The 27,517-nt window shown below is 39.0% G+C and overlaps 1 protein-coding gene across 4 annotated transcripts in view; it reads left to right on the forward strand.

The window, feature by feature from the left end:
* The first annotated feature begins 4,977 nt into the window (after positions 1-4,977).
* Positions 4,978-27,517, forward strand: part of tsnax (translin-associated factor X) — a 33,959-nt gene continuing 11,419 nt past the window's right edge. The window contains exons 1-6 of one of the 4 annotated variants that reach the window (XM_026939267.3): positions 4,979-5,166; positions 5,298-5,341; positions 5,445-5,502; positions 5,603-5,695; positions 6,836-6,950; positions 7,438-7,568. In XM_026939267.3, coding sequence (XP_026795068.1) covers positions 5,487-5,502; positions 5,603-5,695; positions 6,836-6,950; positions 7,438-7,568 — 355 coding nt within the window. In that variant the 5' untranslated portion in view covers positions 4,979-5,166; positions 5,298-5,341; positions 5,445-5,486. Of the gene's footprint in view, positions 5,167-5,297; positions 5,503-5,602; positions 5,696-6,835; positions 6,951-7,437; positions 7,569-27,517 lie in introns of all 4 variants that reach the window. The other 3 variants (XM_026939266.3, XM_053232578.1, XM_026939268.3) reach the window with 3 other exon arrangements.

Raw genomic sequence — 27,517 nt, forward strand, 5'->3', positions numbered from 1 at the left:
GACACATTAGAAGAAAAAGAGAAAACTTTCTTTAAGATAAAAACTTTATTTTTATTCAACAAATGTAATTGCAATGTTACATTTTACAAAATGTTACAAAATGTACAAGCAATTAATCTGAGTTCAGTTAAAAAAAGATCAAAACATTACAGAGAAATGATTACAACTTTAACAACGAACAACAATTTTTAATCCATAGTGTCTATTGCAAACAAGAACAAACAATAACAGGAAACTGATTTTATAGTCAATCTTTTGTGTTTTCTTTCATGTGCTTCAGTCATTTTTTCTTTCAGTCGTTTTTTTTCTTTCAGTCATGTTTTCTTTCATGTGTTGATTTCAGTCTGTTCACAAGTCTGAGATCTTAGACCATATGTCCCTGTCAATTTCCATATGACGTGAGGTCACAGAAGTAGGAGGAGGAATCATTCTGATGACATCTTCATGCAAATACTATAGGACGTCATCTTGCCGTGGCCAGAAAAAGCGGTTGACTCCAATCCGGTGCATACATTTCACATTGACATAAGTTTCATTCAAACCTTGAATCACTCCAGGATAAATTTCATCATCATATTTATCACAGCACCACTGGCCGATGATGTCAGAGTTTTGCCAAGGAATTTCAGATGGATTCTGACTCTTGCCCTCCTGTGTGGATGCTGTTACCTGAACCTCGAAGGTAAAGGTTTTGGAGTTGTAACACTGACACTCCATGGTCTGTCTTGTTGAGCAAAGACAGCTCACATCGCGGTAAATGATTTGTCCTGGGGTAAGAGTTACAACCTGGTGAATGCTCATGGTTGATGGCACCACTGGGAGATTATTGGGCATGCTCTTTATGGCCTCATCTATGTTCTCTTCACTGATGTAGAACAACTTTACTGACATCTGAGCATCCAGCAGTGCACTGAATAAGAGCTCAGCATTAGGGATGTCTTTTCCGTGGCTGACCAGCCTGTCTGCGGTACTTTTTAAAAAGCCTCCAACGCCATCTGGAGCACCCTTGCCGTGGCTTGCGTCCAGAAAGTTCCAGGTGCCTGACTGAAACCCACACTTCTGCAGCTTAGTACAGAATAAATAAAAATTGCCTTTCTGCCTGTACTGTGTACTTGGTCCATCACTGAAAAAATGCACCACAGTAACAGGCTGATTGTGCCAAAGCACACATGTTCATCCACTCCACCAACATGTAGAACTCCAGTGTGGAGTGTTGCCTGCTGCTGGTTGGATGCAAAATGTACAGCTTGGATTTCAGAGGAGTACTTGCAGGCGTAATTTTCAGAAAAATCTATATGAATTAAGCATTCACGATCTGTCATGTTCTTCTTTAGTTCCCGGAAGTAGGTGAATTGCTGTTTTATGTTAAAGAGATGTCTTTTGAAGTTTGTAAGCTGGTGTTGGAAGAGCTCGAGGAGCTTCTGCAAAGTCGTCTCTGTCCTCTTTTTCACTGTGCTCTTAACAGGCACTTTCTCTTTTTTACCTTCCTTGTTCTTCTCTCTGACAACAGTCTCAGTTGTCCACTGTGTGAAGAAAACACTTACTTGCATGTCCCCCTCACTTGCAACTGGGAAGTCTTTATTTTTGCAGGCAGGGCATTCATTGTACATACAATCCTTTGAGTTTGAGTCACAGCATACTGACTCTGCCATTTCCTCCAAGTCAGTACCCCCAATGAATCGGAGAGAATGCAGCTTCTCTACAAGAAAACCAAGATTCTCGTGTACCTTGCAAAGGCATGATTCCCTGTCTGCAATGGATGGCTGGACTACCCAGAATGGGCGCATACGGCAGAACAAAGAATATGAGATTTTGCAGTCAGGAATCTCCTGTGCAGGTTTTTCATGGTGTCATTTAAGAACCTTTTCTGTTTCTTTGTCAAATCTATAATATTATATAGGTTTAAGTCAATCATAAGGAATTCTGAATGCTTTATAACCCTTGACAAATGTGAATATAATGTGTATATAATATTATGGATACTGAGTTCATAGTGTCATCAAGTGTGGCCGTGATTAGATCAGTTAAGTTTATCCATTGTAATGCAAATCATGGTTTTAGGCAATTCCTATGTAATTTCTGTGTAATGACAATAGTTTGTGAATATTTCTTTATCAACAACACTCAGTGTGAGCATAAATTGACACTGAATTGCCAACATTGTCAACCGTGTTAATCCTTGTCAACTGTGTTACAGTTGATGGGTAACACAGTTGACAGGTAACACAGTTGACATTTCGGCCATTTTAGGGCCTTGTGCAAACTGCTGACCTTGGACTAGTTAGTACATGACCTTGATTAACTTATGTTTTTATATTCTTTCTCTACATATTTATAAATATAACATGTGACGCAAGTTCATCAGAACATGTTGATAACACAGTTGACGGTCAATTAATCTACTCTATGTGCAGACAATAATATAGATAAAATATTGAAGAGGAGAAGTTATGACTTACCACACTGTCTTCAAATTTCCCTCCAAAAAAGTAAATTACATCACGTGATGTTGGACATGTGACTTTGGAACAAACCATTGCTGATTTATAGGGGGTTTTATAGGGAGTAACACAGTTGACACTGATTTCTCGGACATACACAAAATGGATGATTTAATGTAGATGTATGAGCAAAATATTTTTTAAAACACCTTTCTCATAATTTATGATTATTTTGGACAAATGTTTATAAGAAATATATACAGAAACATGTATTTTAGAGCTAATCTGAAGAGCAAAACCTCACATTTAACAAATCGGACAGCACAAAAACAGCAAATTCCAGTATAGAATATGCCATTTTTGCAAGATAAAAGATGGGTATCTGTTGGATTTTTGTATTAAATGAATTAGAAATGTCCCCTGATAGAAAAGTGATCATTGCTTGAAGTGAAAAGTTAATGAAAAATTAGTAAAATTGATAATAGAGTCCATGGACATGACATGTACCCCTAATTATAGAATGACTCAACTGTTAAAAATTTAAAATCACGTAATTTTAAAACCAATAACAACAAAACACGGTAATATTTTGTAATCTTTTAGCATGTTAACAGGCTCTGTCAAGCCAACATCAAAGTTTATCCATGAAGTTTAACCTTCTATTTAATTGTTATTAGTTGTTACTGTAGCTCATTTCATGGTATGTTATATACAGTTAAGAAGTGCCATTCTGTCTGTGATGATTTAAATACAAAAGAAAAAAAAAAACGTTTAAAAAATGTTTAAAATATACATAAAATAGTTTACAAACTGTAGTGTTAGACAGAATGTGAGACATGCTTATGGTGCTTTGGTAGCTCTTATACATTTGGTTTTGGTAATGTTTGAACATGAAGTGAACCATTCTGCCAAGCCTCATGTTAGTGCAGACATGTGTGAACAGTTTTGAAAAGGTCACTTTTTCCATGAATAATGCTTCTTACCCATTGTAAAAAAAAAAAAAAAAAAAAACACACACACACATACCACTGCACTAACAGGAAGCTGGGTTCATGTCCAAAGTGCACTACCATATCCCACTTTCATATCCCACTTCACGTATCCCACTTTCTAGCACTAGCCTTCTTATTTGTCTATTAGAACACAATAATCAAAAAATATTGATACATAAAATACTGGTATCACAGTATTTTATGAGTGTTTCAACATTTTAGTAAAATCAGTTTGTTTGTTTTTTACATTACAATAAATTTACCTTACAAACAATGGCACATGTCTGCTGTATGAAATGACCACACATTCTAATCTATATCAAACCTTTACTCTTATTACTACACACTGGAAAAAATTTGTTTGCATGCTTGATCCATTCCTTTCGACCTTCAGCTGATATGTAGCCATAAAACCCATTGTCCATCATGGTTAAAGTGTACATAATTACATAGCAGGAAGTGATCTTTTAATTTGCATGGCTTTAATTTGCCTCCTGTCCTTCTGCCTTTTTTTTTGTTTTGTTTTGTTTTTGTTTTTTTTGTTTTTTTCGTTTTTTGAATGGGCAAACTTTGCCATGCCATCAATATTCCAGGCAGAGATTAGTGAAAAGGACTCACACAAGAAACAGTTGTAGTTGAACTTGTTGAACCATCTACAAGATCTACTCCCATAACTGGAGCAAAGTTAAACATGAGTCTGTTTTGTATTTAGATACATTTTGTTTTCTAATTGATAAAATGGAAGTAGTGTTTGATGGGACTGACTACATTAAACACTATTCATTTTAAGGAAAATGGCATATTAAGTATAATGTTACTTGTCCTCTTATATCACGACGCAGCTTTTTCAGTTCAAAACACATACTAAGCCAGTTGGGTGGGTGCTATATTTGTTCTTGTTTATTCTGACTGCTTGATCTTAAAACGTTCCTCTGTGATTCAGATGAAAATCCACGTACAAGGAAGGAGAGTGCTCTGCCTTCCCTTAGCCCAAAATTGTTCCCTCAGTGGCTCCATTCCTGTTCTGGCAGAAAAGAAGAGAAATTTCAGAATCACAGTCAAATTCAATCATCAGAATATGCCGTCCAGCTGTCTATGTTGAATAAAAAAAGGAAAAAAGAGGAGTATTAATGTTTGTATTGGCATAACTTATTCACTATTATATCACAGTTCAGTTGAACTCTGGATTCTGATTAGAGAGAAGATGTTATTTAATTTTCTATAACAGCAGCTCTGACAATAGTGCAGCTGCAGATCACAGGTTTATAATAATGTGTTTCTTCTAATACGTTATTGTTTCTGTAGCAACAGCTCATTCACAGGGACTTGTATGGCAGAGACACGTTTAAAGTCCAACAATCAGTGGATTTTAAAGATGTTATTTAACAAAGAAAAACGTTAGGATAACTTTTAACATTTATTTTAAAAGTACCTGTCAGAAGTAAAGCTTTGCATACTTTCAGGAGCACCTTTAATTATATTTAATTATACCTTTAAATGACTTCGTTTTTTTCTAGACTGTATCAGTTTTTGTGACTTTTATTTTGCAAGTTTTGTTTTCGTTTTACCGGCCATTTCATTCACATCACTCGTGCAAGCTTTTCCTCTCTATACGCTGCTTTCTTTATCACGCCTAATTGATATCGCCGTCTTGAGCATCATATTCTTTACGTGTGTAATAAACATCAAAATCCTTTAAAAAACGATAAACAGTCCATGGATATACGCAAGCGGTAAGAATAACCTACATAACCTGTACACTAGGCTGTATATTGTTAGCATTGCACATCGTTAGCACCTAATCCTTATTAAGGAACTCCGACGTTAATTATTTGTTTTGTTTGTTTTTACACGTTGCCCGCAGCATACACAACTCCGTTTTGCTTTAACGAATTTCTCCAAGCAAAGGTTTTATTTATTTATTTATTTATTTATTAGAGAACATCTTATACAGAAAATCAGCAACTTTCCAACATTTTCAATAACAAATTTATGGGTGTATAACGTATAGGGCACATTTATTTGATCTACAACATATTTCCTCTCAAGAGAAATGAGTAAAAGTGAAGGTAAGTTTTTCATTTTTCTGTCACTTGTTAGCTAACTTGAATAGTAGAATCGTGTTTACCTTAAAATGTATGATGATACTGTGATTTTGATTTCTGTCAGGCGACGGATGCGTCCGAAAAAGGAAGACAGAATCAGCGCAGAAACCAGAGGAATACGTGAATAGATCATCTCCAGTGATTGAGGCATTCAAAGGTAAAGCTAATAGCCTTAATTAGGCCTAGTAATACTTGAGTAAGTCTATGATATGCTGTCAATTATTGAATTTGAGTTCTAAGTGGTTTTCAGTAGCTGCGTTTACATGGACACTAATAATCCGATCGTAATTGGACTAGAAGCACAATCAGATTTAAAAAGTCACATGTAAACACGTCAATCGGAATGAATTGGCCAAAACCGATTAAAATTTCATTTGGATCGTAAGGGGTGGTTTAAACCTTTTCTAATCCGATGGAGACACATGTAAACACTTCATCGGATTGAAAATTAAACCAGATAGTTCTGCACATGTGCCATGACATACAAATCACGTAATGACGTATGACGCACGGCTGTCAGCGGTACTGGGGCTCTGACCGTAGCCTCACCAGGTGCCATGTACACATCCACCATTAAGCAGTGTCATAAATGACTGTCGTGTCATCCTAAAATTCTCCTTCCATTCCTTGTCTGTGAAGTGGTGCAAGACGACGTTGTCCCACCGGTCCTTGCTTCGGACCCTCATTCACAGATGCCTTGTTCTGTGCTCGGGAAGGGGCATTTTAATTGCTTGATAAATACATTCAGTACCACACAAAACATCACACGCTCGTCGTCTTCTAATTAGCAGCTGAAATAGACAAATGTTAAGTCTGCTTTTTAAAACGAAAAAAAAGAAGCAATGGCAAGAGAGCGGCTGCTAGTATCTGCATGTTGGAACGGCGGGAAACGTGTATTCGTGCACTGTGCGCATGTCAGAAGATCAAATCCGATTCTGTCATGTAAACATGCATATCAACTCGATTACTTTATTCAGCGTTCTTGTAAACGCTGTCATCGGATTAATCGGTCTGATTGATTTCATTCCGATTGAAACAAAAAGTGTCCATGTAAACGTGACTATTGTCACCAGTGGTTTCAAGACATGAACAAGATCTACTGTATTGCATGGGGAGTGAAAGGTAATCTGGCTAAATAAAATACCAAACCAGTATTTAAGCCATTGAGTTCTGAAATGCTTGACAACTCAGTTTATTAGTTGACACAGTCTTCGAGGCTGCACTTCCCTCTCTGTGATCATTTGTAATTGATTTCGGGGAAATAAGATTGTGTTGTTTGGTGCTTTTTTAACCTCAGTGTTTCAACAAGAACTTGACACCAAGCATGACAAATATGAGCGTCTGGTCAAATTGAGTCGAGACATCACAATTGAGAGCAAGAGGACAATATTCCTGCTGCACAGAGTGACGAGGTAAAAGCTGCTTAGGTCAGATAACTGGAAATACATCTAATTATGTATCTTGAAAGGTTAATCAGAATTATGCTGTATTTCAAGAAAATCGTAGACCCAGAACATTTATTGCTTATTTCAAATTGGTTACAAACGGTTTGCCTGTTCTGATCATTCGGTGGTTTGCAGTGAACATGGAGACTTAGTTCTGTACAAACTGGATTTAAAACCAAGATGATGTTGCATAAACTGTAAAATTTATTTTACAATGTTTTTGAAAGATGGGAGGTTTAAATAATGCATAATTGAAAGGTTTTAAGGTAACACAACACATTACTCCACAAAACAAAGTTGATGTGGCTTCTAAAAATCCATTATCATGTAACTATTTTGGGGGCAGATTGTTTGGGTCATCTGTAATGTGAACATAGTGTAATAAAACAAAATAAAATACTTGTTAACTGAATAAAAATATGATTTTCTTTTTATATATGAAACTGACCCACAGTGTACCCAATGTTGAAGAGATTTTGAATGAGGCAGATGTCAGACTGGATGCTGTGAGGCAGAAGATTGGTCACATAGCTGAGGAGCTTGGAGAAGATGATCTCTATCAGTTCCACAAAGCCTTCATGTCAGGTTAGTTTTCACATCATGGAATCAACAAAAAAGTTTAATTGTGTCCAACATTCATAGGTAGCAGAAAGAAGAATTTATTTTAGCTTAACACCAGACCATCTGGAAGGCTTTTAAAAGTATAATGTTATAAATTGCAGACAATTTTATAATGGGTTTTAGTAACAAAAATGAATTGATAAAAATAGATTTGATAAAAATGTATGTGAAGTAAAAATCATGCTGATCAAAATATGAATTAAAACATTAAGTGATAAGCAGTCATGTTTTGATAAATTCAAAGATAAATTTAAACAATACAGGTTTTATATACACCATATTCATAATTTATCATTATGTTTCTGTCCTTGAGCATTTATAATTCGTACCACAAGACTAGGGCTGCATTATTGTTATCATTATGTGAGTATTCGTGATGACCCCATCATAGAGGGCTGCAAAAAAATGAATGATTTAAAAGTGAGAAATATCACCACTCAAAGTCCATTATGCACACACAACAGAGTGACACACTCACTGCAGATTTAGATTTAGTATGAAGGCCGAAGGTCCTAAATTTTGCCTGTCACTTACATTTAAGGCATGTAGTTAATGCATTTAGCCAGAGCAACTTACAGAAGTGCTTTGTACTCTCTTTCAAAACCTAATATCATGCTAATTTAATAGAGCAGTGTCTAAAAATAGCATCAACCTAAAACCCTGTTAGGGGAATGTTAGTATAGCCAGAAAAGAAAACATGCAATTCAACGTCTTTTGTTTTGTTTTTTTTTAATTTTTTTTATTTAAGAGCATTTTTTATGAGATTTTTTTTAAGAGATTATGAAATAACACATATAGACTATTTTATATTTTTAATATTTTTCAGTATACCTGATTAAATTTTTCACACTCTAGGCATCCTTTCAACCTGCATCATTAAAGAGCTTCAATGCTTCTCCTAAGTTATTTTTTTTAAATGATTTATTTAGAAGTTTGATGAAGTTTTACATAATAATAAAACAGAGTACACAAATATGTGTACCCAACAAATAACACTGTCGCATATAAACATAATAACAGAGGGGGAGAAAGAAAAAAAAAAACTTGTGTGCTGCTGAAGAAGTGAAGAGTCAAGGGAAAGCTTTAGGTACTACTGCAGGGCATGGAGATGCTGGAGATACTGCAGTCAGGGCAGATAGATCAAACTGGATGGTGTTTACCTGATCTGTGAATGACTTTGACAAATTTTCTGTTGGCACCACGAAGAGAGTGCTTTATTTTTTCTAGTTTCATAAAGAAAACGTCATCCTTTATCTGAAGGCTGTTTGAGGATGGGTTTGGATTTTTCCCGTGAAGTGGAATGAGTCACCTAGCCAACAGTGTCAGAGACGCTACTGTCATTGAAATGGGAGAGCAGTGCATTGCCTGTGGAAGGACACCAAAGACCAACTATATGAGACAGGAGGTAATGGCTGACAGGGAGTCAACGACAGAATTCCAAAATGCAGATAAGGAACCACAGGTTCCAGAACATCTGGAGGACGTTGGCAGGGCTATTGTGACACTGGTAATGTTCAGGGTTACTTGCAGGAAAAATTTGAGCCACTGTATACTATGGACAGATGGTGTAGAACACAATGGTGGGTGCATATGGAGGAGGTGTGGACCCATTTAAAGTTTGCCTCCCAAGTCTTTGAATCTTTGTCTATACCAAGATCCTGGGTCCATGTGACACTCATTGACTCAAGCTCATGATTGGAATGAAAATAAGATATGACAAAGTTTGGACATGGTACCTGTGAGGTGAGGGTCCACCTTTTAAATAATATCTAGGGCCAGGTGGGTGGGCAAAATGAAAAGTGGTATTTTCACAGACATGTAAACATAGTTTCTAAAAAAAATTGAGTAATTTGTAAACCAAATGAGCAGGTTGATTGATTGAACAATGGTAACCCCATGATCTACTCAAGCTGCATATGCCTTATCAGAGAGGAAACATGGGGTTTAAGAGCAGGGGAGACAACAAAGGAGTAGTCTGGAACCCACAGTGACATAAATTGGGCCCAACTCTTTAGGCAATTCTTAATGATATTCTTACTAGAACAGTTAGATAGAGATGTTGTGGTGAGCTGATCATGAGGGGATAGATCTAGAAGGGTCAGAAATATACAACAAAAGGTTGTGAGCATATAATGAAAATCTGTTCTCCTGTCTCCCAGTAGAGATGCCTGCCATTTCAATGTTCAACTTGAGCATGGCTGAATAGCTATAGCAAACAGCAAGGAGGAAAGTGGTCACCCCATCTTGTTCCCAGCAAAGGGGGAAATAATTACAGGTGCCAAATCCAAATTTCTTCAATGTGTAAAATAAGTAACTCCAGTCCACCCAGTCAAAAGCTTTTTCAGCATCCACTGAAATGACCATCTGTAAAATTTTAGAGATGAGGGGGTGTATACTATAATTAGGAGGCTTATAACATTATGAAAATAGTGGCGTTCCCTAATAAATCCAGTTTCATTATTAGAAATAATAGATGGAAAGACAAGTTCTAAACATAGCGCTAACATTTTGGTTAACAACTTGATATCAGCACAAACTAAACAAATAGGATGGTAGTTACTACATGAAAGGGGATATTTATCCTTTTTTAATATAAGATAAATAATAGCTAATGCCATTTGAATTGCTAACCTGATGCTGTGATGATACCCGGTGAAGCTGATGTGCATGTAGTTTACTTGACTTTTACCAAATATAAATATACATATAACTGTGGTGTGTTTTTGTAGAGTGTCAGCTGCCTTCTTAGAAGTCAAGATATTGTGTTGTTTTGGTGATAAGGAGCAATCATTGTAAGCAGAATAAGAAATGATTTCTCCCCTTAGGCCTTAAATGCCTCCCATACAGCAGCTGGTGAATGGCTTACTTTTTATTACTTTTACAGCATTTAGCAGACCTCCCATATCCATAGAGACTTATAAAAGTGCTTTGGAGTGTTCATCAAAAACACATCCTCATGCTAGTTCAATAGGACAGGGACTAAGAATGCCATCAATTAAATTTTGTGAAAACCAGTCATTTTATATTATTGGCAATAAATAAAAACTATTAAAAAATAAAAATAAAGAACGCCAACAGAAACCTACAAATTAAGACAAAGAAAATTCATCATTCTTTTCAGCAAGAGGACCTGGAAAGCTTGTTGCCATCATTTAGGGTGAAAATATGTTCCAAGAGGACAAGGAGCCAAAGCACAGGGCAAAAATTAAAGAGGAAAGAAAATTTGTGTTTTTGAATGGCTACACCAATAAATGGACTTAATTCCAGTTGAAAAACTGTGGCATTACCTGAAAATTGATGTCCAACAATGCTTTCCATCTAATTTGGCAGAGTTTGAGAAATTTTTCATTGAGGAATGGAAGAAAATGCCAAAATTAAAATTGCAAAGCTCATGGAGACACATCCAAGACAACTCATATCTATGATTTCTGCAAAAGGACAATTCACCCTGGGGGAGTGAATACTAAGCAGATTTTTTAAGCAGCTTTTAGATTGTTTATTTTAGTTTGTTGTTTTTTTAAAATATTTTATTTTTAATATTAAATATTAAAATATTTAAATATTTTATTTAATTTTATTTCTGTAGAGAGTCACATAAAATGCAGCAGAAAAACATCCCATTACGATATACTTAAATTTGATGTTGCAATATCGCAAAAAGAGAAATAATCATTGGGGTAAATACTTTCTGGAGGCACAGTAGCATATGTATGACAGTGGAGAATAATGGTCACTCTGTACATGCCTGAACATCACTTTTTCCTGATATCGCTTGTAGTAAATGTTCTCGTCAACTTTACAGGCACTTGTTCTATTACATTTGGCACCAGAGAAAACAAACCTGTTTCTCACAAGAATTTAGCTAAGGAGGTAAATTAATAAGTAGCATTTCAATGAAGTTAGATCAATAAGACAACATTGTTTGTTTTTCAGGTTTCTAAGATATTTCAGATAAAACAAAGTTACAAAAATGAATTTAAAATCCTTGGAGACATTTAAAAAGTGGGCATAAGAAAAGCAGGCATAAGAAACTCATCTATAGGTGATTGCTAATTTTCTTTGGAATGCTTTGCCTTTACAGATTAGGTCTTGTCTAACCCTAGTTCTTTTTAAGTCTAAACTAAAGACCCACCTTTTCTCCCTTGCTTATGAGTCATTGTAATGCAATGTGCAGTGTCATTCTCTGGTGTTATTTTATTAATCTTAAATTTTTTATTATTATTATTATGTGTTGGTTAGTTTTGTACAGCACTTTGGTCAACACCTGTTGTTTTTAAATGTGCTATATAAATAAATTTTGGTTGATTGATTGAAACGCAAATTTGCTTAATACCTTGCCAGTTCTCCTTATTTTTCTGCTTGCCATTAATTTGACTTTCTGACAAAGGTGAAACTTGCGTCAATTCATTTCCATTCTTTATAAAATGAATAATATGCAACTTAGATATTCTTATACTAGTGTAGGACTAAGTTTAAAATTGTAATACTTAATCTACCACACTCCTTAAACCAAGGACAATGCATTTTTTAATTTTATTACTTAAATATGTTACTCCAATATATGAAGAATTATCTGACTCCAATATAAGTTGACTTAGTTGTCTTATTCCAAACAACAACCTTTTAGTTAGTGTTGGAAGTGTAATCTTACAGCATTCAATTAAACATTGAATATGCCCAGCTTTATACTAAGCTTTTTACTGGAATGTGACGTTATTGTTTTATTAAGCAGTTATTCATTAATCTCTGGACATTCATGTAACATACTACCTTCAAAAAGAACTTCTGAGTACTTTACATATAACACAGTAACAAATTATAATACAGCTGTGAGCAGCAATTATTGGGATTCAAGCACTTTAAGAACTTTAAGTGCATGAGTAAAAAGATAGAATATACTAGTTAGCAAGCATGTAAGCACTTAAATTGGAGATGATAATTTTCAGCAATTTCAAGTAATCTACCATAGAGGTATAGCATTTTTATTAGCATTTAGAACTGTTGTAATGCTACCTATTGCCCGATCTCTATAGAATTTTGCATGCTTCTTTAGAATCATAAGAAACATGTGCCTACCTAATTTCATGAGGTTCCGAGATATCGTTTAGGAATTATAGATTTATGGGTACACTTCTTCATGCCTATATTTTTAAATGACCCTGTTATAGCCATCCAAAGACTAAAGTTCAACATTTGTTTTTTTAATTATTGATGTAAAGAGTCCAGAAAATTGTACTACAGTGGCTCTTGAGGCAAAGTTAAGTATTAGGAGGTCGAATATGTTATATGAATAATGTGTGTATGTGTGAAATGTCAATTCAATTCAGTTTTATTTGTATAGCGCTTTTAACAATGGACATTGTCACAAAGCAGCTTTACAGAAATAAATGGATTCACAAAAAAAAGATATATTGTAAATATGTGAATTTATCCCTGTGAATTTATCCCTAATGAGCAAGCCAGAGGCGATGGCGGCAAGGAAAAACTCCCTGAGATGATATGAGGAAGAAACCTTGAGAGGAACCAGGCTCAAAAGGGAACCCATCCTCATCTGGGTGCAACGGATAGTGCAATTATAAATAAATCCCTTCTATTATTTTGTACTATATGGACAAATAGTTCAATTGTGCAACCAATAAATTCATACATTACATAATATACAATCATTTATACACATGTAAAACGTGACAATACATTACATACTATACAATCATTTATACACATGTAAAACGTGATATTTGAAATACAGCTGATTTGAAATACAGCATCTTAACACACAATTCAAAATGGCCGAAACCCCAGATGGCTGACATAGTAAAATTGGGTATCATTCGACTCGGTATACCTCACTGAATCTAAAGATGCCACTTCCATGATTTTAAGTTATAAGCAAAAAAAAAAAAAAAACAATATTTAATATCTCATAACAAGTAGGTGATGCTGTTCTGAAACTGGTCAGGTATCATCAGGTCATGGTTGATATAAGTTTGATGTCAATACACTAAAGCATTGCAGAGATATAACCTCATGTTAATTTTGGCGTGCTCACCATCCTATTCATTGACGCATTATATGAGAACAGTTTGGTCTATCAAAAATCTTTGAAAAATTTTGATGTAGATGATCTGAGCAAAATTTGGTGAAGTTCTGACAAATGGTGTAGGAGGGGTTCGCAAGAGTAAGTTTTTCAAAAATGGTGGAAAATATTTCATGATGGAAATGAAATTGAAGATATACGTTTTGTTCGTCTTGAGTAAAGGATGCCAATGATATAACACTTGAGACACTCTGTGACAAATGGTTCAAAAGTTATGGCCATTTTTGCAATAAGTTTTTTGTATTTTTGTAGTAATAATAATAATAATAATAATAATTATTATTATTGTTATTATTATTATTATTAAAGCTGCAAGCGGCATTTTCAGGGGCCAAGCACCCAGACTCGGTTAGCCGCACATTCAGTGTTGCCTACAATTGTTTCCTAAGCAATTACAGGAAAGCAGAGCCATAATTTTAGGCAAAGGGTTTCAAGAGTGATTTGTAGTTTCACTCATGATGTGTATGTTTTGACCACAGACAGTGGTGGAATTCTCTGCTGTGACCTGGTCGTGATTGCTACTGCTCTGACCTAAAAAATTTTTTCTTCTTGCAATTTAAAAACATCTAATGTATTTGTTTCTTTCTCATCAGTCTGGGCCTTTTTCCCCCATTTTGTGCAAGTTTAGACAGGTGTCAACATGATGTGAGCCAAATTTGGTGAAGATTGGACAAAATTTGGAGGAGGTGTAGCAAAAATGGCAGTTGGATAGAAGCATTTTTGGCATGTTTTTGTAACGTTTGACCAGTAAGTGGTGCTGCCACAATTTGTTGTATAGCCTCAGGGCATGGTCCTGAAGCTGCCTACCAAGTTTGTCATTGCTGAGATACAGCCTCACTTTCTGTTTGGTGGATTAGCCGTCAGATTTGTTTGCACATTACAGGCAAACTGTTTGGAACATTCTTTTGATAGTTTTTGTCCAAGTTGGTCAATGGAGGTTGGTTGGAATATGATGTATGCCAAATTTGGTGTTTATTGGACATAATTTGTAGGAGGAATAGCGAAAAAACAGTTTTTCACAAAATCCAAAATGATTGACAGGACGTACACTTGAATTTCACAAATTTTGAATTATAGGGAAAATGAACTGTGAATTTAGCACAAATTCTTCAAATGATATAAGGAAAAAAATTAAAGTTGTTAAAAGTCTTGACCACAAGGTGGCATAGTCACAAAACTTCTTGGGTACATTCAGGGCATGGTCCTGAAGGTACGTAGATGCATTGCTGAGATACACCCTCACATCCTATTTTTTTGCATTTGCCAGAGGATTACAGGAGAATGGTTTAGAATTAAAATTCCTTTGATGACTATTGGTCTCAAGATGGACAAAAATGGCAATTAGATGTAAGCATTTTAAGCATGTTATTATAACCTTTGACTAGAAGATGGCACTGTAACGAAATTGTTGCATAGCCTCAGGTCATGATCCTGAAGTGTCAGTGTCAGTCCACAAAGTCGTTGCTGAGATACAGCCACACTTCCTGTTTATCATTGTAAAATTTGTTGGCCCATTACGGGCAAACTGGAACAAAAAACAGTTTTTGACAAAATCCAAGATGGCCGAAAATCTAATTAGACAGAAATTGATGTCATAGGGTGCGTTGAACTCTAATGAGGGACTGAGGGAATCCAGGGATGCCCTGGCTTTTAAATTTTGACCATAAACATGCTTCCAAATTAGTCCAAAATTTGACCTGATAGTGGTATGAGAGCATTGGCAGCAAATTTGGTCAGAATGTTCCTTAGACCCTCCCCAATCAGTGCCAGATTTCACAAGTTTTTACCAGATGGTTCTATGGGCTGCCATAGACATCCCAGCCAGAAGAAGAATAATAAGAAAATGTAGAATAACAGTAGAGTATCTATGCACCTTCTGTGCTTGGCCCCCTAATAATAATAATAACAGAAATCCAATAGCAAACAAAAACAATATCATTTCAGCAATTCACACTTGAGCCCCTAAATATAGCTGCAAGCAGGAATTACGGGGCCAAGCACAACAGAGGAAAAATTTGCTGTGACGCTTGCCGCAGATTTCTCAGTACCTTCAGGGCATATGTGCCAAAGACAATTTGAGTTAAAACAGTAATGATTATTGTAGTGATGTGATTATAGTGACAGTAGTGATGATTTTATGCAAAATAATTTACAAACCATAAGGAGAAATACTTGAGGTGTATTTTAATTTCATATGACTTTTGACCAATAGATGCGCTGTCACATTGTGGATGGTTACAATGGCACATATAAACTTTCATCACAGTACATCAAAGAGTTGCACAGATACAGCCTCAGATCTTTGTGTTTCTCTGAAAAACTACATTATATAAAACAATTAACACACATATAAAACATGACAACACCACGGCAGATGGTGGCCATGTTTTTAAGATACACACCTGTCCTCATGGACAATGATGGACATGGACATAGATGCTGCATGCCAATGTTTGTCAGCCAGACCAACAGTTTGGTTTGATCTATCAACACGAAATCCATAAGTTATAGCTGGCATAGAGTGAAGATGATCCGAGTTGAATTTGGTGAAAATCGGACAAACTGTCCGAAAAGCAAAAATATGCTTTTTTCATATCTTGTGAAAGCTAGGTGGCGCTAAAGCATTATGGAGATATAGCCTCATGTCCATTTCAGTGTGTTCATCATCGAATTCGAGAATGGTTTGACTAATCAACTTAAATTCTGTAACTTTTTGTCAGCATGGTCTGCAGAATATCTGATTTGATTTAGGAGGAGTTCTAGGAGGAGTTTGAAAAAGTAGGTTTTCAAAGCATTTCAAAATGGCGGACAGCACGTTCGGCCAACTTTGGCATAAATAGTATCATTGTTGTCGGCATGACCCAAGGAATCTACCAAGACCAGTCTCATGACAATTGGCAAAAGAAATCAAAAGCTAGTAGCATTTTTAAAAATTTCAGTATAATTTTTGTCGACAAGGTGGCACTGTCCTGAAACTTTTTAAGTAACTTTAGGGCGTAGTGCCGATGGCCTATACTGATTTTCATAATGACATGCCAAGACGAAAGACAGCATTTTATGACTAAATTCAAAATGGCCGACACAGGAAGATTTCATATCATCTGAGTCGGTATGCCCCACAGAATCTAAAGAGACCAGTTTCAGGATTTAGGACAAACTGTTCAGAATTTATAAGCAAAAATATGCTTTTTTCATAACATGTGAGCACTGGGTGGCGCTGTTGCAAAACTGTGCAACTACTCTGACATCATGATAGCTATGACATATACTAAGTTTGGTCTAAATATGCTAAAGAGTCACAGGGATATAGCCTCACGTCCATTTCTGCATGCTCATCATCGAATTCATTTGCACGTTTTTCAAGAATGCTTTGACTAATCAACTTTAATTCCTTAATTTTTTTTGGCATGGTCTAAAGATGATCTGATTTGATTTCGTGCAATTCTGAAAAAGGGTCTATGAGGAGATCGAAAAAGTAGGTTTTTAGGAAAATTCAAAATGGCAGAAAATCTAGTCAAAATTTGCTATGGTAACATTTCAGACTGTCCCCTGTCTGAGTGCCAAATTTTGTAACATTCCTATGTATGGTTTTATGGGTTGCCAAAGACCAGAGAGGAAGAAGAAGAAGAAAGTTGACAAAAACAATAGGTGTCTACGCACCTGCTGTGCTTGGCCTCTAATAATAATGGGAACACTAATGATTACATTACGTGCCTACATAGCTTCGGTGCTTGGGCCCTAAAAATCCCTACAAAACAGGCTTCGCGCTTTGTGCTTGAACCCCTAATAATAAAAATCCTTACAAAAACAACAGGGTTTCAGCACTTTGTGCTTGAACCCCTAATAAAAATCTCTACCAAAAAAATTGGGTTTCAGCGCTTCGGGGTTGAGCCCTAATTATAGACTACAAGTCAGCATTTGTCATATTAGCTTTTATACCAGAATAATGCTTTAGTCAGATGCAAAAGGTGGAGGAAAAAAGCTGGATACACAATCGTCATAGTAGATGAATTTATTTTGCAGAACCTTCTTCAGATTGAGAAATACGAGAGTGCAGTTGGAGCTATGTTCGGTCTTACCATAGCAACTTGTATCCCTTTCTGTCTAAAGGTGTGAAAGCCTATTCAATATATAGCTTCTATTGATCTTCCATGTTCCTGGGTCTCTGGTTCACATGTGTTCATATTAACTACTGTTGTGTAGTTCCTGTGATTAGGACGTACATGATGATGTGTTTGTGGTAGTGAGTCAGGTGGATTGACAGAACCATCATTAGATTGACACATGGCTTGAAACAGATATAGTAAACTGAGCAGGGAGTTTACTGTGTATGGTCTGATCACAAAGCCACCATGTGCCAGTTGTGGCTTTTAGATGGCACCATTGAGTGATGCCCAACAAGTTTTCTCAGGCTCTACAGGATTAGAGGCATTCAGATACATTTCTCACCCCTTTATCTGGCCAATTCCCACCCAAAATATTGACATGTACTGCCAGCTGGATAATACTCTTACACCTAGAGGTCTGACCTAGAAATGGGTGTGAGGAGTATTTTTGCCTCTATACATAAGGACGCACATAGTTCCCCCACTTACATTTATGTGCAAAAGAGTATGTGTGCCGCATTTACTTACTAGAAATGCCACCCATGGGATACCTGCACCGACGCCGTATAAATGTGCACACCGATGTGGTTGACCCAAATATCCGTTTTCTTGTTGCATAGAAGAGCACATTGTACACAGTATCCTTGAAATCTAATGCCGTAGTACCTTTCCAAAAGAACACGACAAACAAGAACCAAAATATACTGGCAAAATATGGTCAATCAGTCTCTTTGACAGGAAAATATGTGTGTGTGTGTGTGTGTGAGAACAGTTTTTGCAATAATATCATGGGTTTCATGATGATAGCTGGATGCAGTATGCAGGTTGTAGTGTTGGATGCAGGTCTTCTGTTACGAACACAACTAGATGATCAGGGTCAGCTCTTCGCCCTTTCCTGTGCACCAGCTGCTTCTCCAAGACCTGTAACACAAAAATAATGTCCAAGAAGTATAGATGTCAACTGCATATATTAATGTTCATTCACTTCCAACTTTATTGTCCATTAGTTGATATGTGGCTGTGTAAGCTGTTCACATAGGGCCATGAGTGTGTTGACAGAGTCGTTCTTGACCATGTGGGCAAACTCCACCCCACTAAAAGGCTCAGTTCTTCCTACTGGCCTTCATGACCTGCATTCCCCTTAAACAACTTAGAGAGTGGCATATATCCACCTGTCCTTTAAAATGTTTTTCTTGGTCTGAATCAATCAACTGTGGGATGCCAAAGTGCGGTACAACTTCTTGAGCTAGTATTTTAGCAGCTGTCCCTTTCTTAGTAGGAAATGCTTCTACCCATCTAGAAAAGTTTTCTACTACCAACACATCCTGCTTTCCCTGACAGGGAGATAGAGTGATGAAATCTACCTGTAGGTGCTGTAGCACTGCAAGGTTACAAAGGGGCAGAACACAGACAACAGGAGGTGAAAGTGGGGGGAAAAGTGCTCTTTATTTCAAGTGAAGGTGTAGGGGAAAGGCTGGTGCAGAGGAGAGAGTGGCTGGTCCAGGAAGGTTAGGCCGCAGAGAGAGCTGGGCGTGGCAAACACAGGGCAGCTGCATAGTGACGGGACCCAGGAGGCACGGCGGTTGCTCTCAGGGTAGGCGAGGGTCCACGTGCAGGGGTCCAGGCTCTTCATCCTCGCTGACGTCGGCTTATAGCAGAGAGAGGGAGAGAGAGAGACCACTGTTTTACCATATCTTTCTCCTCCTGAGAGTGGCCACTGGCTCCTTTTATACTCTCCTGGTTTCTGCTAGAGGGTAGGGAGCCGCCGCTTCAAACATTGGCCAGCAGCAGAGTCGAGTTTCTCTGCCCCGCCTTGCAGCCATGAGCTCTAATGCTGTACAAAACAATGGTGGTGCTGAACCGGCACTGTCCATTCAGCACCATGGCGGCAGTAGTGTGAGCAGCGCTTTGTGCCTTTTGTGCGCAGGCTGACGGCCCGCCATCACAGTGCCTAAAGGGAATGGTGGAGCCGGACCTGGTGGAGCATGGGTGTTTGTTGAGTAGTGGCTGAATGGGCGCCCCAATAAGTATTATTGGAGTGTGGGGACAACCCATTTGAAAGGCAGTCACTCCTCTCCTGTGTTGTACTTCGACTCCTGCCCTGAGAGTTTTTGGTGATGTACAGCACTGGGCAGTCCTCCCCCTTCACTACCTGGGACAGAATTGCCCCAGCCCTCTGTCCAATGTGTTGGTCTGCATCACAAAGGGAAGTGAAAAGTAGGGGTGCGAAGCAGAGGGTCCCCACAGAGAGACCACTGAAGGAGATTTGGTGCCCTCTTTTTAGTGAGATAAGTCAGTGGGCTTATGAGGTCCGCTGTAACCTGAGAAAATATCCTGCCACCCCCAGGAACTGTTTCACCTCCTTTTTGGTCTTGGGTCTTGGGCAGGCATCAGTCACAGCAGTCTTATTAATTTGAGGACGCACTTGCCCATGACTCAAGTGGAAGCCCAGATACCATACCTCCACCTGTCCAATTGCACACTTCACCGGCTTCACCATGAGACCGGCTTGCCTCAAAGACTTTAGGACTGCCCTCACATGCTGCATATTCTGTCCCCAATCATTACTATAGACTATTATATTGTCTAAATATGCAGTGGCACATGCAATCTGGGGTCATCATACCCTATCAATTAGTTTTTGAAGCATGTCTACCACCCCAAAAAGCCCAAAGGAAAGTGCGACAAATTGGTGTAAACTGAACAGTGTAGAGAAAGCCGTTTTTCCTTAGACTTTGGCAACAAGGGAATCTGGCAATAACCCTTGGTCAAATTTAAGGCTAAGTAAAAATGAGGCACAATGGGGCTGTTGTTCCAGTCACTGTGGGACTCCTATTACTCCCAACTTCAGCATTTTCCCTAACTTATCCTGAACCATTTTCTTTTTGGTGTTCAGGTAAGAGATATGGGTGACTGCGCACAGCCACGTTGGGAGGTGTCTCTTTGTGGTGTTCCATAAGGTTTGTGCAGCCAGGCAGGGGAAAGAACATGTCCAAAAATTCAAGTTAGATGGTGTGTAACTGCGACTGGTGTGGAATTAGCAGTTTTTGGACACTCCAGCCCCAAACCATCTCTGCAACTGTTGTCACCAGAGCAACAGGGACCACCTCAATTCCATTGTTTTGTTTTCAGTTGGGAGTACCTATTATAAAGCCATGGTTGCTGCTGCTGGACGTGGAGCAAATAAACAACCTAATTTGTGGAGTTTTGCTTGCAAGTAAAATGATGTACTGAACCTCATTTTTACTGGGCGTTGGATCGTCCTCCCAGGTTTCATTAATCTCATCCAACACTCCATGGGGCTTCCTGCCCATATAATAGGTCTAATGGGGAAACCCCCGTGGAGACATGCAAATAATAGGGCTTCCACCCATTTGTGACCCAATTTTGGCTATCTTTGTGCATGAACTTACGAATCATGTTCTTAAGCGTTTGATTAAAGCTGTCCACTAACCCATCAGTTTGAGGATTGTAGACACTGGTGCAGATCTCTTTAATCCCAAATAATGTTTAAAGTTTACGTAGTGTACGTGACATAAATGATATGTCTTGGTCCATCAGGTTCTCTTTCGACATCTCAACAGTGCCTCTGCTATGCTCTTTGTGGAGATTTTCCTCAGAGGCTTAGCTTCGGGATATCACATTGCATAGTCCACTAGAGCTAATATGAAGCAGTATCCCAGGCTGACCAATCAAATGGCCTGACGAGATCCATGCCAATTCTTTCCAAGTGGATTTCGATAAGAGGGAGAGGGTACAATGGCATATTTGGGATGGCTGCCAGATTTACAGGCTGACATTCATGGCAAGACACACCACCTGCGTAAATCACTGCGGATGCCCAGCCAATGAAAATGAGCCATTAAACGGGTTAGTGTTTTATACACCACAAGTGGCCCTGACATGGGGTTATATTGAGCCATGTGGAAAAGCATTTCACTGCAGCTTTTTGGTACCAACAGCTGGGTCATTGTTTTGCCTATTTGAGCATCCTGGCTCACTGAGTATAAACGATCTCTAATAATAGCAAAATGGGGGAAAAGTAAGCGCTGCCCCAACGTAACTGTTCCAGCAGGAAATCCGCTAGAGGCTTGATGAGGGGAGACAGGTCTGCCCCCTCAATCAGGCCTGCCTTCCTGCCGCACCTGGTCATGGTCACACAATGTACCCAGAAGTGCGTTGGCCCCCAGACCTCACACCGTGCTTCCGTCCGGGACCCACCCAGTCCTAAATCTGCCACTAATTCACTAAACCCTGGCCAATCAGTGCCCAATAACCACCACCTTCAGATTATGATTTTGTCCCTTAAAAGTGATTGTGAGAGGCACCATAGGATGCGTGTGCACTGCCTCGTGAATACACCTCACCTTTACTTCCCAACATTGTCTTGAATCTTGAATCAGGCTTTGGTGGATTAAGGTCTGAACGGCTCATTACGCCCCTCTGCCTCCGCTACTGGCACTCATGAGGGAGAAGCACATCCAGGAGGAGGGGCTGTTGAACACCGGGAAGACATAGGCAGCAGCAGTCTCTTCTTCCATGGCAATGGGTTAGGAGGAGTCCTGTGGGCAGGGAGGTAGGCACGCCATGTCCTTGAGTCTGCACACATGGACATTTGACCCTCCAAATGCCAGTTGGACAGTCTCGGCCAGCAAGTCAGGTTGGTGGCACTGGACCCACTCTGAAATTCCAACTGCCAGCTGTTTGATGAACTGTTCTAATGTCACCCACCCGATGACCTTCTTTGTTTTAGCAGGGTCTAGTTGCAGCCAGGGCTTGCAGGAATCCAGGAGTAACTGGATATAGGTAATCAATAGATCTGAAGTGCCAACGTCAGAGGTGCCAACAATGTTTTTCTGGTGACAATCTGCATGGCACGGCACTTCTCACGGCCGTTTAATCCAGCTGGCATTCTGGTGGCAGACTGCGGGCTGCCGAGTGGGACATCCTCTGCATCATCCTGAGTGGTCATCCTGGCCAGAGAGAATGAACTTAAAGAGGGGCTTGTGGGGAAGGAAGAGGTCTACAGGCCCTGGATGGCAGCTCGGTCTACAGCATGCCCGGCCAACAATTTAGTCAGGAACTCTTGCTGTTGCTGCTGCTGCAGTTTCACAGGTGCCTGATTCTGTTGCGCCTGCATCTGCACTAGCAACTGGAGAACCTGGAATCCATGTCTGCCTGACACCTTTCCTCAAGCTGTATTTTACCAGGTTTCAGCACTAGTGTGGCACAATGCAACTCAAGAACTGCACGGACTCTGTGAGATGTCTGGTGAGCGTTTATTATTATCTATGCCCTGCACGTTATAAAAAAGGCAAAAAAAAATTAGCAGAAACTTGGCAGCATTCCAGCAGCTTTCATTTCAGTTCAGCTCAAGCGACAAAGATGCATGCTTCAGCCCCACTCACTGAGAGAGAGAGAGAAAGAAAACAGCATGTTAAAATAACCATTCACAAATAAGAATCAGGTATGCCAAGTTAATTTACTTATGTCACACTCACACTGCAGACCCCCGCTAAGCACGCCCCCCGCCTGCCAAAAATGGAATTTGGTAAATATCTGTAATCAGCATTAGTTGGATGATTGATACCTCATTAGGAAAAAAAAATAGAACATCGTTAACTTCAAGTATGCATCACCATACAGTCCCCTCTGAAAGTATTGGAATAGCAAGGCCAATTCTGTTGTTTTTGCTATACATTGAAGACATTTGGGTTTGAGATCAAAAGATGAACATGAGATGATAGATCAGAATTTCAGCTTTCATTTCCTGATATTTACATCTAGATATGTTTAACAACTTAGAACATGGCACCTTTTATGCCAGACCACCGAATCATTAGATGAGCAAAAGTATTGGAACAGATAGTCTTAAAGTAAATAACACTTAATATTTGGTTGCATATCCCTTGCTTGCGATAACTGCATCAAGCCAGGGACCCACTGACATCACCATCACAGGTCAAGAGTTTCAGTTAATGTTCACATCGTACATGAAAATGTGTATTGTATTGTCTTCTGGGAAACATATAAAAATCTTATGTAGCTTCTGAAGGGCAGCACTAAATAGAAAAAAATAAGATCTTGCCTAATGTGTTGCCTTCTTGAGCATCAGTGAATATTTGCACCTTTTGTAATAGTTGTGTATGAGTCCCTCAATTGTCCTCTGTGAAAAGATGGATCTCAACCTCATACAGCCACTGTTGGAAAGGGGTCAAATATGCAAAAGATCCTGGAAAAGCAAAGAATGTGCAGGACCTGGAGGATTTTCATGAACAACTATCACAAAACATAAACAGTTGCCATCCAGGTAACAACACATAGTATTAAGGATCAAGCATATGTAAACTTTTTGAACTGGTTCATTTGTGTAAATTCAGTTATTATTTTGTCTTGTGGACTATATGTAAACATCTGTTAGGTGAAGTAGCTTAGTCAGGGCAGTACTAAATAAAAACAAAATGCAATTTTTATAATCTTTCTTTTTTAAAAAAAAAAATTTAACATTTTGCAGATTCTCCAAGGTGTATGTAAACTTTAATTTAAATTTATACATGACACCTTTAAAATCCTTAATAGCCGCATTTGTCCTATTTAAAAAGGTCAACGGGTATAATAACTTTGGAGTATTATCATTTTTATTAGGTTTATTCTACCTAAGATAGACATTGGAAGTTTGGACCATCTTATCACATCCTCTTTAATGCGAGTCATTGATGGTTTAACATTAACGTCATATAGCTGTGACTGTTTAGGTGTAATGCAAATACCTAAGTATTTGCTTATCATTCCTTATTTATGGAAATTAACTTTATATCCAGACATAGCTCCAAATTGCTTAATACAATCAGTTAACACAGGTAAAGAAGCTTCCAGATCTGTTATAGTTAATAGAATATCATCAGTGTGTAAAGTATTATTTTATGCTGTTTACTACCAATGCAGACATTACATATTGTTGGGTTATGCCTGATTTGAATTGCTAAGGGTTCTATTGCCATGGCGAGTAAAAAAGCGAAAGCGGGCACCCTGACGTATTCCTCTATGCAGTATAAACGACCTGGAGAGAATGCCATTAGTTAATATGGCGGCTGTAGGTGAAGTATAAAGTAATCAGACCCATTTTATGAAGTTTTCACCAATCCCAAATCTGGTCATGACATCAAAAATATAGCCCCACTCCACCCTATGAAATGCTTTTTCAGCATCCATAGCAAGCAATAGACCAGGTGGGGAGCTACGTTCAAGGTGACAGATAATATTAAAACAATCATCCAGTGTTACAATAAGAGTGACGCCCTTTTATAAATCCTGTTTGGCCCGGGTATAATATCTAGGATTACACTTTCAAGGCATCTATCTAGAATTATGTCCAGGACCTTTAGATCAACATTTAGCAAGTTATTTTCCTGTATGGGCCGCATTCCTCATGATCTTTACCCTTTTTGTGTATTACAGTGATATTGGCTATATTCATTTGTTTAGGAAGTTTGGACTCTTGAAATGACTTATTAAGGGCTTTCAAAAGATAGGTTCCTATTTTACCATTCATAAGTTTAAAAATTCTACTGGGTATTCATCTGGCCTGGAGATTTTCCTGACTGTAGGGAGCTTATAGAGCCTTTCAACTCCAACAGAGAAATGGGGCCTATAAGTTTCCTGATGTTTAATACTCATTCTAGGATTGGGGAGATCTCTAAAGAATGTATTTTCCAGAATACTTTGTGCGTCAGCAATTGAACTATATAATTCTTCATTAAGTTGTCAAAACTCTCATTTATTCTTTGATTTTCTAAGATTCTGGAGCCATTCCTGTCCTTAATTGCAGGAATATAACCCTTTGCAAGCGCATTTTTAACTAATCTTGCGAGAAGTTGGTTAGGTATATTACCCATCTTGAAAAATCTTTGTCTTGCAAATAGTATATCCTTACCTGCTTTTCTGGTTAATAATTTGTTTAACTGCACCCTTAGAGATTTAATTTCAACAAGAAGCTGGTCTGATTTTAAGGAATAAAATCATTATTCTAGCTGTGAAATCTTCTTTTCTAGTTTCATTTGTTAAGTTTTAATTATTTTAAAATATATGGCGAGGAGCAATATTTACATACGATATTATTAACATACAGTATTTCTTTAGTACCACAGTTGCAAAATCATGGTCAACATAAAGGCAAGCACTGTTTAAATAAACTACATTTTCTGCCATGCTATACATTGCATCCCTTCTTTTATTTTGTAGCTCAAAACAAATTTGACTCTGATCACTGGTGTCTTTGCCAGGAGACCAGTTGTAACGAGGAGTCAACAGAATGGGGATCCATTAGCAGCGTTTTAATAAAAGGCAGACACAGTCGTACAGGCGTGGTCGAGCAACAGCGAAACAGGGTAATCAGAGGCTAAACAAAGGCAGAGTGATCAAACAGGCAGATGGTCAGGGCAGGCAGGAAAGAATCCAGAAACGAGAAGAAACAGTCCAAGGTCAAACACTGTAATCCAACAAAGAAGATATAAACGCTCAGAAATGTCAGCCGGGGCAAAACAAGACTTCGCAATGAGTGAGCGAGAGGCGGAGGCTTAAGTAGTCCCGGTAATAGGCTGCAGGTGAGCTCGTAATCAGTGCTGGGTGCGGGGTGATGGGAAATGTAGTTTCGAGGGGAAAGTCAATACTCGGGTGATGGTGACCTCTGGTGACGATCAGGGGGAACCACAGAGGCCGGATTCGTTACAGAGCCCCCCTCCTGCGAGCGGCTCCTGACGTGAGAAGGCAGACGACGCCGGGGTCTTCCGCGAGGACGAGGGGCCGGTTTATCCGGGTGGGTCCTGTGGAAGTCAGTAGTAAGAGACGGGTCAAGAATGTCCTTGGCATCGACCCAGGACCTCTCCTCCGGTCCGTACCCCTCCCAGTCCACGAGATATTGCAGGACTCCTCCCCGGCGCCGAGAGTTTAAGATTTCCTGCACCTGATACGCCTCCTCACCGTCGATGATGAGGGGAGGGGGTCCCTGGTTCCGGGCCTCATCTAGGTCGTCCGCCCTTCTCGGAGCACCAGCGGCCTTGAGCAGGGAGACATGAAAAGTGGGTGAGATACGATATTGTGGAGGTAAGGCCAAACGATAAGAAACGGGTTATTTGTTTAATGACTTTGAAAGGACCCACGTACCTGGGACTGAGTTTGCGGCAGGGTAGTCGGAGCCGGAGGTCTCTAGTGGAGAGCCAGACCCACGATCCCGGGACATACTCAGGGTTGGGACGTCGGTGGTGATCTGCCTGTTCCTTCTGTCTCCTGATGGCGCGTTGGAGATGGGTATGGGCCTCGTTCCAGGTGGTTTCACTCCTCCTGAACCAGTCATTAACTGCAGGTAATTCTGTGGGCTCCCCGGACCAGGGAAAGAGAGGTGGTTGGAACCCCAGCACGCATTGGAAGGGTGTAAGCCCGGTGGATTGTTTGCGCAGGGAATTTTGCGCGTATTCTGCCCAAAACAGATATCGGCTCCAATCAGCTTGGTTGCGGTGACAGTAGGATCTTAGAAAGCGGGTGATCTCTTGATTGAGCCGCTCGGTTTGCCCATTGGATTCAGGATGGTAGCCCGAGGTAAGGCTTATGTTAATGTTGAGATGTTTGAAGAAGGCTGTCCATACGCGAGAAGTGAACTGAGGGCCTCTGTCCGAGACGATATCTTCAGGGAGTCCGTAGAAGCGGAACACATA

The sequence above is a fragment of the Pangasianodon hypophthalmus genome, chromosome 3 (genome assembly GCF_027358585.1).
Source record: "Pangasianodon hypophthalmus isolate fPanHyp1 chromosome 3, fPanHyp1.pri, whole genome shotgun sequence".
NCBI lineage: Eukaryota > Metazoa > Chordata > Actinopteri > Siluriformes > Pangasiidae > Pangasianodon > Pangasianodon hypophthalmus.